The following is a 13,042-nucleotide window of genomic DNA, read 5'->3' on the forward strand; positions in this document are numbered from 1 at the left end:
CTCCCCTTCCTACCAGGCATCAATATCTAGGATGATTTTTCTTATTTTTTGCTTTACATTTTTCTGTTATTCTGTTTTGTTTTTGTTTGTTTTTCTTGGTCTGTCTTCCATCCTAGTTAACAATTTCTGTCTTATTTAACTTTAAATATCTGGCACTAAGCAAAGTATCTGGTAACATACTAGAACCTCAACACTTACTGAATAAATGAATGAATGATTGAAATAATTTATTTTTTAACTAATTAGTAAAAAGGAGGGGATGGGGTAGGCTCATAGATGATGGGTTAACCTGAAAAGGAGTAAGGAGTGACTCATGAGAAAGGAAGGAAGGTAAAGAGAATGTGGTCAGGAGATACCTAACATTTCAGAGGGAGAAGGAACCTGAGGGAGTCCAGTTGTACCTGCTATGGTTGTACATTATTGCCCCCAGGACTCATCACAAAGGGCAAAAAGCATGTCTATCTTGCTGTATGTCATCCTTGTCCCAGAGTACCTGCCACAGCTCCTGGCTCATAGTAGAGGCTCAGTAAACATTTACTGAGTGAATGAATGAAGCAGAAAGAAAAGTATTCTGCACAGGATGACAGATCTGGGAGTGGTGTCTGGGACTTGTAGAGGGTGGGGAGATTTGATACAGGTTTTGGTCTGCAGAATGTGGAAATGTTTCACTTAAAGATGAATACCCAAATCTATACCAAAATCTATACTAAAGTACCATCTAAGGTGGACATAATTTCACTTTATCTTAGAAAAAAATAGTTTCCTAGCAATGTTTTGCAAGCTTTCTCATTAGACATGAAAATTTCGATCCCCCCATCCACCTGCCTCCCCCCAACCCGGCCCTGGCCCAGTGACGGCTTTTCGATGTGTCAACTTGGCTAGGCTGAACTACAGTCCTCACAGTTCCCTTTGACTGTGAGTCCAGGTGGATGGGCTGTAAGAGCTATTCTGTCCAGAGTGAAAGGATGAAGGGAAATGGAGTCACTTTGTTGTATACACACATCTTCCCTCAGTTACTCAAACACTGATTTAGATGCTGCTGTGAGGTTTTTTTGCAGACATGATTAAAGTCCTTAATAAATTCTCTTTAATCAAATGAGGGGTTATCCTACGTGCAACTGGCTTCATCAGTTGGAAGGCCTTTAGAAAAAGGCTTAGGTAAGAAAACCCAAAAGATTCCACCAAAAAACTGCTAGAACTGATTCATGAATCCAGCAACATTGTAGGATATAAAATCAATGCACAGAAATCGGTTGCATTCCTATATACCAACAATGAAGCAACAAAGAGAAATCAAGGAATCGATCCCATTTACAATTGCACCAAAACCCATAAAATACCTAGGAATACATCTAACCAAACAGGTGAAAAATCTATACACTGAAAACTATAGAAAGCTTATGAAAGAAATTGAAGACACACACACACACAAAAGAAAAAGATTCCATGCTCTGGATAGGAAGAACAAATATCGTTAAAATGTCAATACTGCCCAAAGCAATCTACATTTTCAATGCAATCCCTATCAAAATAACACCAGCATTCTTCACAGAGCTAGAACAAACAATCCTAAAATTTGTATGGAACTAGAAAGACCCCAAATAGCCAAAGTAATCTTGAAAAAGAAAACCAAAGCTGGAGGCATCACAATCCCAGACTTCAAGCTATACTACAAAGTTGTAATCATCAAGACAGTATGGTACTGGCACAAGAACAGACACTCAGATCAATGAACAGAATAGAGAACCCAGAAATGGACCCACAAACGTATGGCCAAGTAATCTTTGACAAAGCAGGAAAGAATATCCAATGGAATAAAGACAGTCTCTTCAGCAAGTGGTGCTGGGAAAAGTGGACAGTGACATGCAGAAGAATGAACCTGGACCACTTTCTTACACCATACACAAAAATAAGCTCAAAATGGATGAAAGACCTCAATGTAAGACAGGAAGCCATCAAAATCCTCAAGGAGAAAGCAGGCAAAAACCTCTTTGATCTTGGCCACAGCAACTTCTTACTCAACACGTCTCTGGAGACAAGGGAAACAAAAGCAAAAATGAACTACTGGGACCTCATCAAAATAAAAAGCTTCTGCACAGCGAAGGAAACAATCAGCAAAACTAAAAGGCAACTGAAGGAATGGGAGAAGATATTTGCAAATGACATATCAGAGAAAGGCTTAGTATCCAAAATCTATAAAGAATTTATCAAACTCAACACTCAAAAAAACAATCCAGTGAATATGGGGAAAAGATATGCATAGACACTTCTCCAAAGAAGACATCCAGATGGCTAACCAACACATGAAAAATGTTCTACATCACTCATCCTCAGGGAAATATAAATCAAAACCACAATGAGATACCACCTCACACCTGTCAGAATGGCTAACATTATTAACAACTCAGGCAACAACAGATGTTGGCGAGGATGTGGATAAAGAGGATCTCTTTTGCATTGTTGGTGGCAATGCAAGCTGGTGCAGCCACTCCGGAAAACAGTATGGAGGTTCCTCAAAAAATTAAAAATAGAACTACCCTACGACGCAGCAATTGCACTACTAGATATTTATCCAAGGGATACAGGTGTGTGTTTCGAAGGGACACATGCATCCCAATGTTTATAGCAGCACTGTCAACAATAGCCAAAGTATGGAAAGAGCCCAAATGTCCATCAATGGATGAATGGATAAAGAAGATGTGGTATATATACACAATGGAGTATTACTCAGCAATCAAAAAGAATAAAATCTTGCCATTTGCAACTACGTGGATGGAACTAGAGAGTATTATGCTAAGCGAAATTAGATAGTCAGAGAAAGACAAATATCATATGACTTCACTCATATGAGGGCTCTAAGACACAGAACAGATGAACACAAGGGAAGGGAAGCAAAAATAATATAAAAACAGGGAGGGGGATAAAAACATAAGGGACTCTTAAATATGGAGAACAAACAGAGGGTTACTGGAGGGGTTGTGGGAAGGGGGGATGGGCTAAATGGGTAAGGGGCATTAAGGAATCTACCCCTGAAATCACTGTTGCACTATATGCTAACTAACTTGGATGTAAATTAAAAGAAGAAGAAGAAGAAGAAGAAGAAGAAGAAGAAGAAGAAGCAGAAGAAGAAGCAGCACCAGCAGAAGCAGAAGCAGAAGCAGAAGCAGAAGCAGAAGCAGAAGCAGAAGAAGAAGAAGAAGAAGAAGAAGAAGAAGAAGAAGAAGAAAAAGGCTTAGGTCTTCCCCAAACTGGTCTCCAAGTAGTCGCCTACAATTGCTCTCCTTCCCTCTGTATGGCACCATCCTGACTGCCTATCCTGTCTGCTTAGCCTGCCCCTAGAGCCGTGTAAGCCAGTTCCTTGTAATAAGTCCACTAATATATACATATATATATCCTATTGGTTCCGGTCCTCTGGTTGAACTCTGACTCAGAATTTGGTACTATAAGTTGTTTACAGGAACAGGATCATAAAGACAGATTTAGATTTCTCACAAGGAATTTGCTTATGCAATGGTGAGGGCTGACTAAGTAAGTTCAAAGTCTATAAAGAAGACCTGTTTTCCATTCAACCAAGCAGGGAGGATCACAAATGGGCTGGAATTCCACAGGCATGGGCGCAAGCTGTCGTCCATAGGTGGACTCTTCCCACCCTTGGGTGGTTTCTCTCTTTGGATCTAAGTCTTTTAGACCACCAGAACCTCAAGTCACAAGGATGGAAAACAAAAATTTTGCTAGTGGGTCAGTAGGGGTATTAGTGAGAGAAGTCACTATCCCTTCCTTGCCTTAATTCTCGGGCCCATGAATTGTGGCTATGGGAGAAACAGTAGCATATATTGGACACTGATCTAAAGCACATACCATATCCTTGGTGAGGGTGGGGAGGGCATTGCCCTATCCCTGCAAGGTGTTGCCAACTACCTAGCACTGTACCTGTTTTCAAAAAGTTATTCCACCATTCTACCCAGCTGGCTACTTCAAGATCATGGGGAACATGGTTAAACCAGTGAGCTCCATAAGTATAGGTCCATTGTCATGTTTTATCTGTTGCAAAATGAGTTCCTTAATCAGAAGTAATACTGCATAGGGGTGCATGGTTGGCTCTGTCGGTTGAGCATCTGACTCTTGACTTTGGCTTGGTTCATGATCTCGCAGTTCATGAGATCAAGTCCCAAGTCTGGCTCTGTGCTGACAGCACAGAATGAACCTTAAAAACAAGGATGAACCTTGAAAACATTAGGCTAAATAAAATCCAGACACAAAAGGCTATTTATAATATGAATATATGTGTATGAAATGTCCAGAATTGACAAGTCCAGAGACAAGAGAGATTAGTGGCTGCCATGGCCTGGAAGGAGTGGGGGAGAGGGAGTGACTGCTAAAGGGTATGAAGTTTCTTGCTGGATGAAAATATTCTGGAATTGCACAGAAGTGATGGCTACACAACCTGGTAAATATACTAAGAAACCCCTCAATAGGATAAAGAGGGTGAATTTTATGGTATGTGAATTATATCTCAGTTAAAAACTGTATGAGGAAAAAAATGTAAATAATAGATTAGGGCCCAGTGGGGAAAAGGAAAAGAACAGTCATCAAGTAATGTGTATCACACACATAAGATGGAATACTATGCAGTCTTCTCAGATAATATCCATGTTACATAGCAGAGTTGTTTTTTTTTTTTTAATTCTGTTTAATATTATCTTGGTAAGACAACAAAAGAATCTGTTGTTTATCTTATGCATAGGGAAATTTTCTAGAAAATACTATTATCATCTCCTTATGAAAAAAGAAAAGTAAGGGTACCTGGGTGGCTCAGTCGGTTAAATGTCCAACTTCGGCTCAGGTCAGGATCTTGTGGTTTCTTGGTTTGAGCCCCACATCAAGCTCTCCACTGTCAGCGCAGAGCCCACTTGGGATCCTGTCTCCCTTTCTCTCTGCCCCTCCCCTGCTCGTGCATACTGGCACTTTTTTAATAAACAAAAACAAAACAAACAAAAAAAGGAAAACTCTTGCTATGTTTAGTGTGAAATGTTAACTATATTTCAGTTAAAAAAAAAAACACCAGGATTACTGAGATTGGCCAGAAGATTACTGAATAATAACACTAGTCATAATGGCTCATTTACTGAGCTTATTCTATTCCCACAGGGTGCCACAACTCTACAGGTGTAGATTATTTCTCAGATGTGGACACTGGGGGACAGAGAGACTGAGTACCTTGCTCAAGATCACAGATCTAGTGAGTGGTAAAGCCAGGATTTGAATGCAGGCAGTCTGGCTTAAGGCTTTTCCCTTCACCCACACTACTTCCTTGAGCAGTACTAATAAGAAATAATAGTCCCTAGTTCTCTGATGGGGATTTATAGTTAATAGGTCAGTGAGATAAAAGCCTCCACTGCTGAGGTAATTGTTTGGGGAGAAATGGAAACATTTTTGGTCTAGGCAAGATCCAGCTAGGGTCTGTGGGCAGATGAGCAGTGAGGGTGCGTATAGAGCCCCAGCTGTGTCACAATTTGGACTCTGTTTGGCATCTGGGGCACCATCTGATGGGCCCTGGGCCCGTGGGGTCTCTCACTATTGAGTAAGTATGGATGTGCCATTCTCCCTGGTACCCCAGGCTGTAGTTGGAGGGCTGCCTGGAGGTTAGATTGATGATCCTTCAGTGCTTTCTACACCAAGCCATGAGCTGAGCTGTACCTGCAGGTAAGGAAGTCAGGGGGCTTAGCTGTGGGAATCTGAGGACATCAGAGTAGGGGGAAGGTTAAGGAAGCAGGTCATGTCAGGGGAGAGACAATCCAACCAGCAATGATGGCTGGATGACTGCTATTTCTTACCTAATGGATCCTTCACTTGAATAACAGACTAAGTCTAGGCGATAAATCCTCAAAGAATAGAAGAATCCCCTTACCTCCTGCCGTCCTCACCCCCACCACCTCCCCTAGGTTCTCTGGTACTTTACTTGGAAACAACCCCAGTGAGCAGGAGTGAGAGACAGGGGTGTAGACCAGGGAGGGAGCATGGCCAACATAAGGATGCATAATGGAGCAGGCCATAATTAAGAGCCTTATACCCGGAGCTCAATCCCACTGCGACTTCTGAGGAATGTCATAAAAGATACCTGAGCACTATCCACCACGATTCAAAAAGAAAAGCACCTATCAACTGGCTTCCCTCTCCAGTGGTTAAGTGTGACCCCTTGAATATTAACCTTTCTACATTCCATGGTTGTGCACATGCTCAGTGCCCTGTGGATTTCCCTAGTGTATGGAACAGAAGGCTGTGGAACAGACCCAAAGCAGGTTGCACCTGCATGAAATGGATCAATGCTCATAAACGATGGAATCGTCATTGTAGAAGTGGCTGCAGGAAAAGGAGGGGGCCAGAGGATCTGAAATAGTACGTAAGCCGTATCTGATATACCAAAACCTTGTGCTTTTCTAAAGCTCATGGAAAAAACATATGCAGCAGGGTGCCTGGGTGAATCACTCAGTAGAGTATCCAACTCTCTTTGATTTGGGCTCAGGTCATGATCCCAGGGTCGTGGAATTGAGCCCAACATCAAGACCTGTGCTGAGCATGGAGTCTGCTTAAGATTGCCTCTCTCTCTCTCTCTCTCTCTCTCTCTTTCTCCCTCTACCCCCCTCTTGCTTGTACTAATAAAAATTGAAAAAAAGGAAAGAAAAAAGAAAAGCACAGGCATCTCCAACATATGGACAGTAAATTCGCTCACGAATGAAGGGATTGATTGGATCTTAGGTTGAGGATAAAAGAGAGAAGAGGGAAAGAAGCTGGTTAGCCAAGACAGGGAGACAGGCAGGGACACTAGGAAGGACAAAGAAATGTAAGCTACCACGGACTTGTGGAATGAACCAGCCATGAGCCTGGTAATGCCACAAACCAGATGCCACCCCAGGGGGATGTGATCTGGAACACAGTGCTCTTTGAGGGACTGAGTGCTACGGGGCTTGGTAGGGATATGGAGACATTCTTAGCAACGGGGTTGGATCTGCTACACTCCACCTCGTATTTTGGTTAAGATAACTTATTTTTGTTTTCCTACAACAAAAGTAGTTAGAGGTTGGAGTAAAATTAAGGTGATACAATGACCATTATGGTTAGGGGATCCAAGGAATATCCGAGCCACAAGTTCCCCACGGGAGACAGGTTTGAAGGACAAGGAGAAGCAAGTTTTTATTGGTTAGGATTTGCCTCCAAACATCAAAACCGAATTCTGGTAAACCTGGGCCACACTGCCTCATCTTCTTCTCCTCTAATTTCAAACTCCAACTCCAGTCTCCAAGATTAAAAAGGCCATTCCAATCAGCACCCACCAACACTGGAGGAGGAACCAGAGAGCCTGAGCTTGTGTTTGACACATTTGGAGGCAAGTTTCCAGGCATACTTCAGAGAAGGCTCTTTCTCTAAAATTATTTAAGCCTAAACAAACTGAGAACGCAACAAGTTGTGAGACTGGCTCTACCCCACTTCCTCTAATTAGGGTAAGGCTAACTGGCTGTAACAAAAACACAGAAGCTTAAGGAATACAAAAATTCACGTTTCCCTTAATGTGGCAAGTAATCCAGCTGCCAGGGGCCTTGGATCCATATTGTCCTTCAGATTCCTTCTAAGTTGCTACCAGACTTCAGACTGAGCCTTGCTACTCAAAGGGTGACTCAAGGAAGCATCACCTGGGATCCCGTTAGAAATGCAAAATCTCAGGGGCGCCTGGGTGGCTCAGTCGGTTGAGCGTCTGACTTCAGCTCAGGTCATGATCTGTGAGATCGGGTCTCGTGGTCTGAGTTCGAGCCCCGCGTCAGACTCTGTGCTGACAGCTCGGAGCCTGGAGCCTGCTTTGGATTCTGTGTCTCCCTCTCTCTCTGCCCCTCCCCCGCTCATGCTCTGTCTCTGTCAAAAATAAACATTAAAAAATTTTTTTAAAAAATGCAAAATCTCAGGCCCCACCTCAGATCTACTGTGGCAGCCAGGGCCAGTTACTTAATGTAATGGGTCCCAATGCAAAATAAAAATGTGTTCAGAAATTATTAAAAATTCCAAGATGATGAAAGCAGGGCATTCAAGCAGGCCCAGGGCCCTGGCTAAGTATGGGGCTCTGCAGAACTACACAGGCCTCATGCTATAAAGACAGGAGGTTTATTAGGAAAAGCTACAGGGGGATCAAGACCACTGACACGATGTCACTAAACCCAGGCTCTGCCTACCGGTAACAGTGCCGCATCACTAGCGGGAACCATCACCTTGAATATTCACACTGACTCAGAGTCACCCAGCTGGAATAATGTATTACTTGGGCAAGATGGGAAAACATTCTCTGTTTAAGACACAGTGGTGCCAGGTAGTACTTCTCTGAGCCCTCTGGAAAGAATTATCAAGTGGAAATTTTCCCAGCCTTCTTCTGTGGTTTGTATCTGATCCATTAGACCAGGGCTGACTGGAAACTCCAGACTCCCCATCTCACACAGCAGCGTGTGTTGTAATTCTGTAGTGTTATTCGGGAAGTTTAGTGGTATGCAGGTTTCTTCTAAATGAAAGGGTAGGGAAAGCTCTGAACCCACTCTAAAGTTACTGTTTCCTGGCAGGAGGAGAGATTTCAGCCCCTTGTTCTGCAACAAAAATGGTTAAGATGGTAAGGTTTAAGTTACCTGTATGTTATCACATTTTAAAACAACCAAACTTGACATATAGAACTTGAAGGCACAGAACCCTGGTGGGTTTCAGCAGGTGGGGACTGGGGCAAAGGACATGTCCAGGTTAAGCAGAGGCACAACCAGAGGTCCAAGTGCAGAGTGTATCCAAGAAACAGAGAACCCAGGATGAAGGACAAACTCTGGAGCCGAGAAACGGAGTTTGGAAACAAGTCACGGAGGGCCTTCAATGACAGGCTCAAGGATTTGGGTTTTATTTTGAAAGCAGAGGGGAATCTGAAAGTTTCTGATTGGGAAAAGGCATGATTAAGGCTGTCTCGAGAGGACAAGGATTCTGACAGTGGATGTCTAATTAACTTCCCATGGGACCAAGACAGGGGTTCATCTATAAGCCAGGATAAATAACTCTGTATCTAAATCTAGGAACGATATGGGGGTGGGAGGTCAATTGAGGATAAAATTAGACCCTAGATGTATAGAATCCAGGTCTGGGCCAGGATCCCTGAAATCAGTTATCTTTCACGTGCTCCTGTGGTGACTCTGACATACAGCAAGTTTGTCAATCACCTAACTTGGGTGATACCTAGGTGCTTACACTTTGAGGAGCTGAGACTGAGTGGCGGCAGTGGAGAAGGCAAGACTTTAGACGTGAAGAAAGAAAGGTCACTAAGACTGCTCCAAGCGTTCAGGCAAGCAAGGAGTAACGAGAATGTGGATGGGCAGCAACGGAGACTGGAGAAAAAAACGACCTCTAGAGAACACCACCAACACAGTATTGGGAGGATTTATCTGATGACTAGAAGTGAGGGTTGAGGAGCGGGAGAGGCAGGGATGACTACAAGGTTTTGAGCCTTGGGCAGAACGGGGACAGATTTAACACATACAAGGAAATTACTAACTTCAGTTTTGGTCTTCTCACTCTCTCAGATTCATACAAACCAGTTTACATGGGTCTGATCACTACAGGGTAAAAGCAGTAAAAGGATATTCCATACCTTTCAAATGACAGCTAATATTTATTACCCGTGCACTGGTCACAAGCACTACTGCCCTGCACTCTAGTCTCATGTGTCACTAACAGCTGGCTCTAACCTATGCACCGGGCACTGTGTTCTGTGCTTCACATTTATGACCTCAGTTAATTCTCAAACTATCCTGAGTGACTGCTACTACTGTCCCCATAATATAGATGAGAAAACTGAAACTCAGAAAACAAAGTAACTCTCCCAAGGTCACTTAGAAAGACACACAGCAACATTCAAAGCTAGACAGTGTACCTCAGAACCCAAGCTCTCAGCCACTATGCAAATCTGTGGCCCTGTTAAAACTGATGCAACCATGAATCACTGTCCAGCCATCTCCAGGGAAGTCAAAGATACAAGTTTTATTTGAAAACACTGCCTAATAGCCAACTAGACTGATGAAATTTAAATGTTTAACTGAAGGGGACTTTTGTTGTTGTTGCTTGGTTTACTTTGGAAGATAAATTCAGATGATGCAATTATGTTTTTTAGTGCTATAAATTTCTCTGTACCCTTTTGGCAAATGAGGATTGCTGTAATATGCCCTAGAATAATCTGTTAGGAAATGACTGCACAACTGTGCCAGTTCAGGCTGTCTCCTGAGATTTCTTTTCTCTTGTGGACAGTATGTCATTATGTAATGACAAAAGCTGAGAGACAGTGAAGGGAGGGTTCTTGCTCTTTACCTTAGTACAGACTCACATTCAACATAATCCAATACAGCCAAAATCCAGCTAATGCTAGTGGGAAGGTATGGTATTGTGACTTATAGTAAGAAATATATATTTGGTCTTCCTCCCTTTTCTGGCACAGAGCTCCTAAAGCCCTTAGAATTTCCCAAGTGATGAGTGCCATAGAGGTGTCTTGTACTTTCAGTCTCATCCCCCAAGCCCCACCCCTGACCTCAGGAAGGGAAAGGGACTGGACATTGAGTTCAATAGCTAATGACAAATGATTTAATTAATCACGCCCCTGTAATGAAGGTATAAAAAAAACGCAGAGAACTTGATTCAGAGAGCTTCTAGATTGGGAACACAAAGATTTGGAGAAGGTGGCGCTTAGAGCAGACATGGAAGCTCCTTAAGCTTTTCCCCGTACCCTGCCCTACATGTGTCTTCTATCTGGCTGTTCCTAAATTACATCCTTTTATAAGAAGTTGGCAATCTAGTAAATAAAATGTTTCTTCTTGGTCAGAAGTATAGTTAACAACCTGGACTTGGAATTAGTGTCTAAAGTGGAGGAGAGTTTTTTGGGACTGAGCCCTTTACCTGTGGGATCTGATGCTGCCTTTGGGTCAATAGTGTCAGAATTGGGTTGCATTGTAGGACACCCAACTGGTGTCAGGAAATTGTTTGATAAGGGGAAACACCACACACACACACACACACACACACACACACACACACTCCACCCCCACCCCCACTGTAGACCACAATTGTTAGGTTTTCCAAGCTTCCCAAAACTCTAAGAAACTTTGTGAAGCCTCTTTTCTCTGATAATGTCTTCAACCCATCTGGTTACGTGATATCTGAATATCATGTGGAAGCATGACAGCAATTTCTGTCTATAGTTCTTTGGCTGTGTTCTGAATGAAAAAAAGAAGCGAATCATTCAACGTATCCAATACTTTTCTTACTCCACGTTGAGCTTACTCCAACACCTTCCTGCAAATTGCTCACAATAAACTTCATGTCTGTATTCTATTCAAATAAAAACTTAACCAGATTTTACACGTATCATTAATGTAACATGCTATGCAAACATACAGGAGCTTGATGGAGGCATTCTAGTGCATGGCTTCAATGACACAAGTGCTCGCTGCAGTCTTTGTTAGTACTTAAGCTTTCCTTTATTATGGCTTAAAAAAAAATAATTTTTAAAGGTGCATGATTCCTTTGGAGCACTGTTTAGGAAAGATTAGAGATAAAACATTTCTGGTAATAAATTAGTCATTTGTATATATGTTCAGATTAGAAAATGTCAAATATTGGAGAAAAATATTTTTTAAATTAGCTCAATTTAAATATGGGGCCATTTCATGTAAATATCTAATCTGAATCTTCAGTGTTTCGTGTATTTTATGTGTTAATTCCGTTATGCCCAGTCTTATGTCAATAAATTTCTCAACTATTCCAGGTAAGATATAAAAAAAATCCAACTCCTGCCAATGACTTTATCTGTCTTCATTATAAGCAGGATGAGAAACTTCTGTTCCTACATGAAGAGTCACAATAGGAAAATAATTCCCCCGATTCACTAGCAAGGGGAAAATAATACTGTAATTCAGCTGTGAACTTTCACATTCGGACTCCAGGACACTTTGATTCAGCAAACAAGGACTGATTCCTTTCAAAATTCAACCCTGGTTGACAAACACTGAGTTCACAGAGCCACAGATACAGAAGTTATGGACACTGACAAAAGTGTTCCCAGGAAGGTGGCAGGGTTTTGAGGTGGTACCTTTCCTTCCACAGCAAATGTGTTCAGGAGGCTCAGGAGCATGACTCAGTTTTTCTCAAAATATTATGACATTGTGATGAATCTTCTTCCACTAGGCCTGCTGAGACCAGAGAAACCGATCACATTTTTCAAGCATGCTTTGTATCAAGGCTCTGAAATCCCAAAGAAAAGAAACAAGCACATTTAGTTTTCATTGTTCTATTTGCAAAAAAAAATTTTTTGAACCCACAAAGAATTAAAGGATTCAAAAAGTTGACGGATTCTGTGCATCAAAAGACACAATCAACACAGTGAAAAGGCATCTTATCCAATAGGGGAAAATATCACAAATCATATATCTGATAAAGGGTTAATATTCAGAATATATAAAAAATTCATACAATAACAAAAAAACGTGATTTAAAAACAGGCAAAAAGACTTGAACAGAAATGTCTCCAAAGATGGTATACAACAGCCAACAAGCATATGGAAAGATGTTCAACATCATTAATCACTAAGAAAATGCAAATAAAAACCAAAATACTTCTCACCTCATGCCCATTAGGATGGTTACTATCAAAAAATAATAGTAATAACGTAACTACTGTTGGTGAGAATATGGAGAAAATGGAGCCCTTGTGCATCATTGGTGGGAATGTAAAATGGTGCAGCCCCTATGGAGAACAGTATGGCAGTTCCTAAAAAAAATTAAAACTAGAATCCCATATGATCTAGCAATTCCACTTCTGGATATACACCCAAAAGAATTGAAAGCAGGGTCTCAAAGAGACTACTGTAGTCAAAATTATAGAGACAGAAAATAGATTGGTGGTTACGAGAAGCTGCATGGAGGGGGTCACGAGGAGTTGTTGTTTAATGGGTAAAGTTTAAGGTCTTCAAGATGATATGAACATAAT

At 41.7% G+C, this 13,042-nt stretch overlaps 1 protein-coding gene across 5 annotated transcripts in view; it reads right to left on the reverse strand.

Annotated features, from left to right (window-relative positions):
• Positions 1-10,352: 10,352 nt before the first annotated feature.
• The window catches only part of HPS5 (HPS5 biogenesis of lysosomal organelles complex 2 subunit 2), a 39,709-nt gene continuing 37,019 nt past the window's right edge, over positions 10,353-13,042 (reverse strand). For all 5 annotated transcript variants that reach the window (XM_042907401.1, XM_042907400.1, XM_042907402.1 and 2 more), the window contains one exon: positions 10,353-12,297. In XM_042907401.1, coding sequence (XP_042763335.1) covers positions 12,237-12,297 — 61 coding nt within the window. In that variant the 3' untranslated portion in view covers positions 10,353-12,236. The remainder of the gene's footprint in view (positions 12,298-13,042) is intronic.

This window comes from Panthera leo, chromosome D1 (genome assembly GCF_018350215.1).
Source record: "Panthera leo isolate Ple1 chromosome D1, P.leo_Ple1_pat1.1, whole genome shotgun sequence".
In the NCBI taxonomy this organism is placed as follows: Eukaryota; Metazoa; Chordata; class Mammalia; order Carnivora; family Felidae; genus Panthera; species Panthera leo.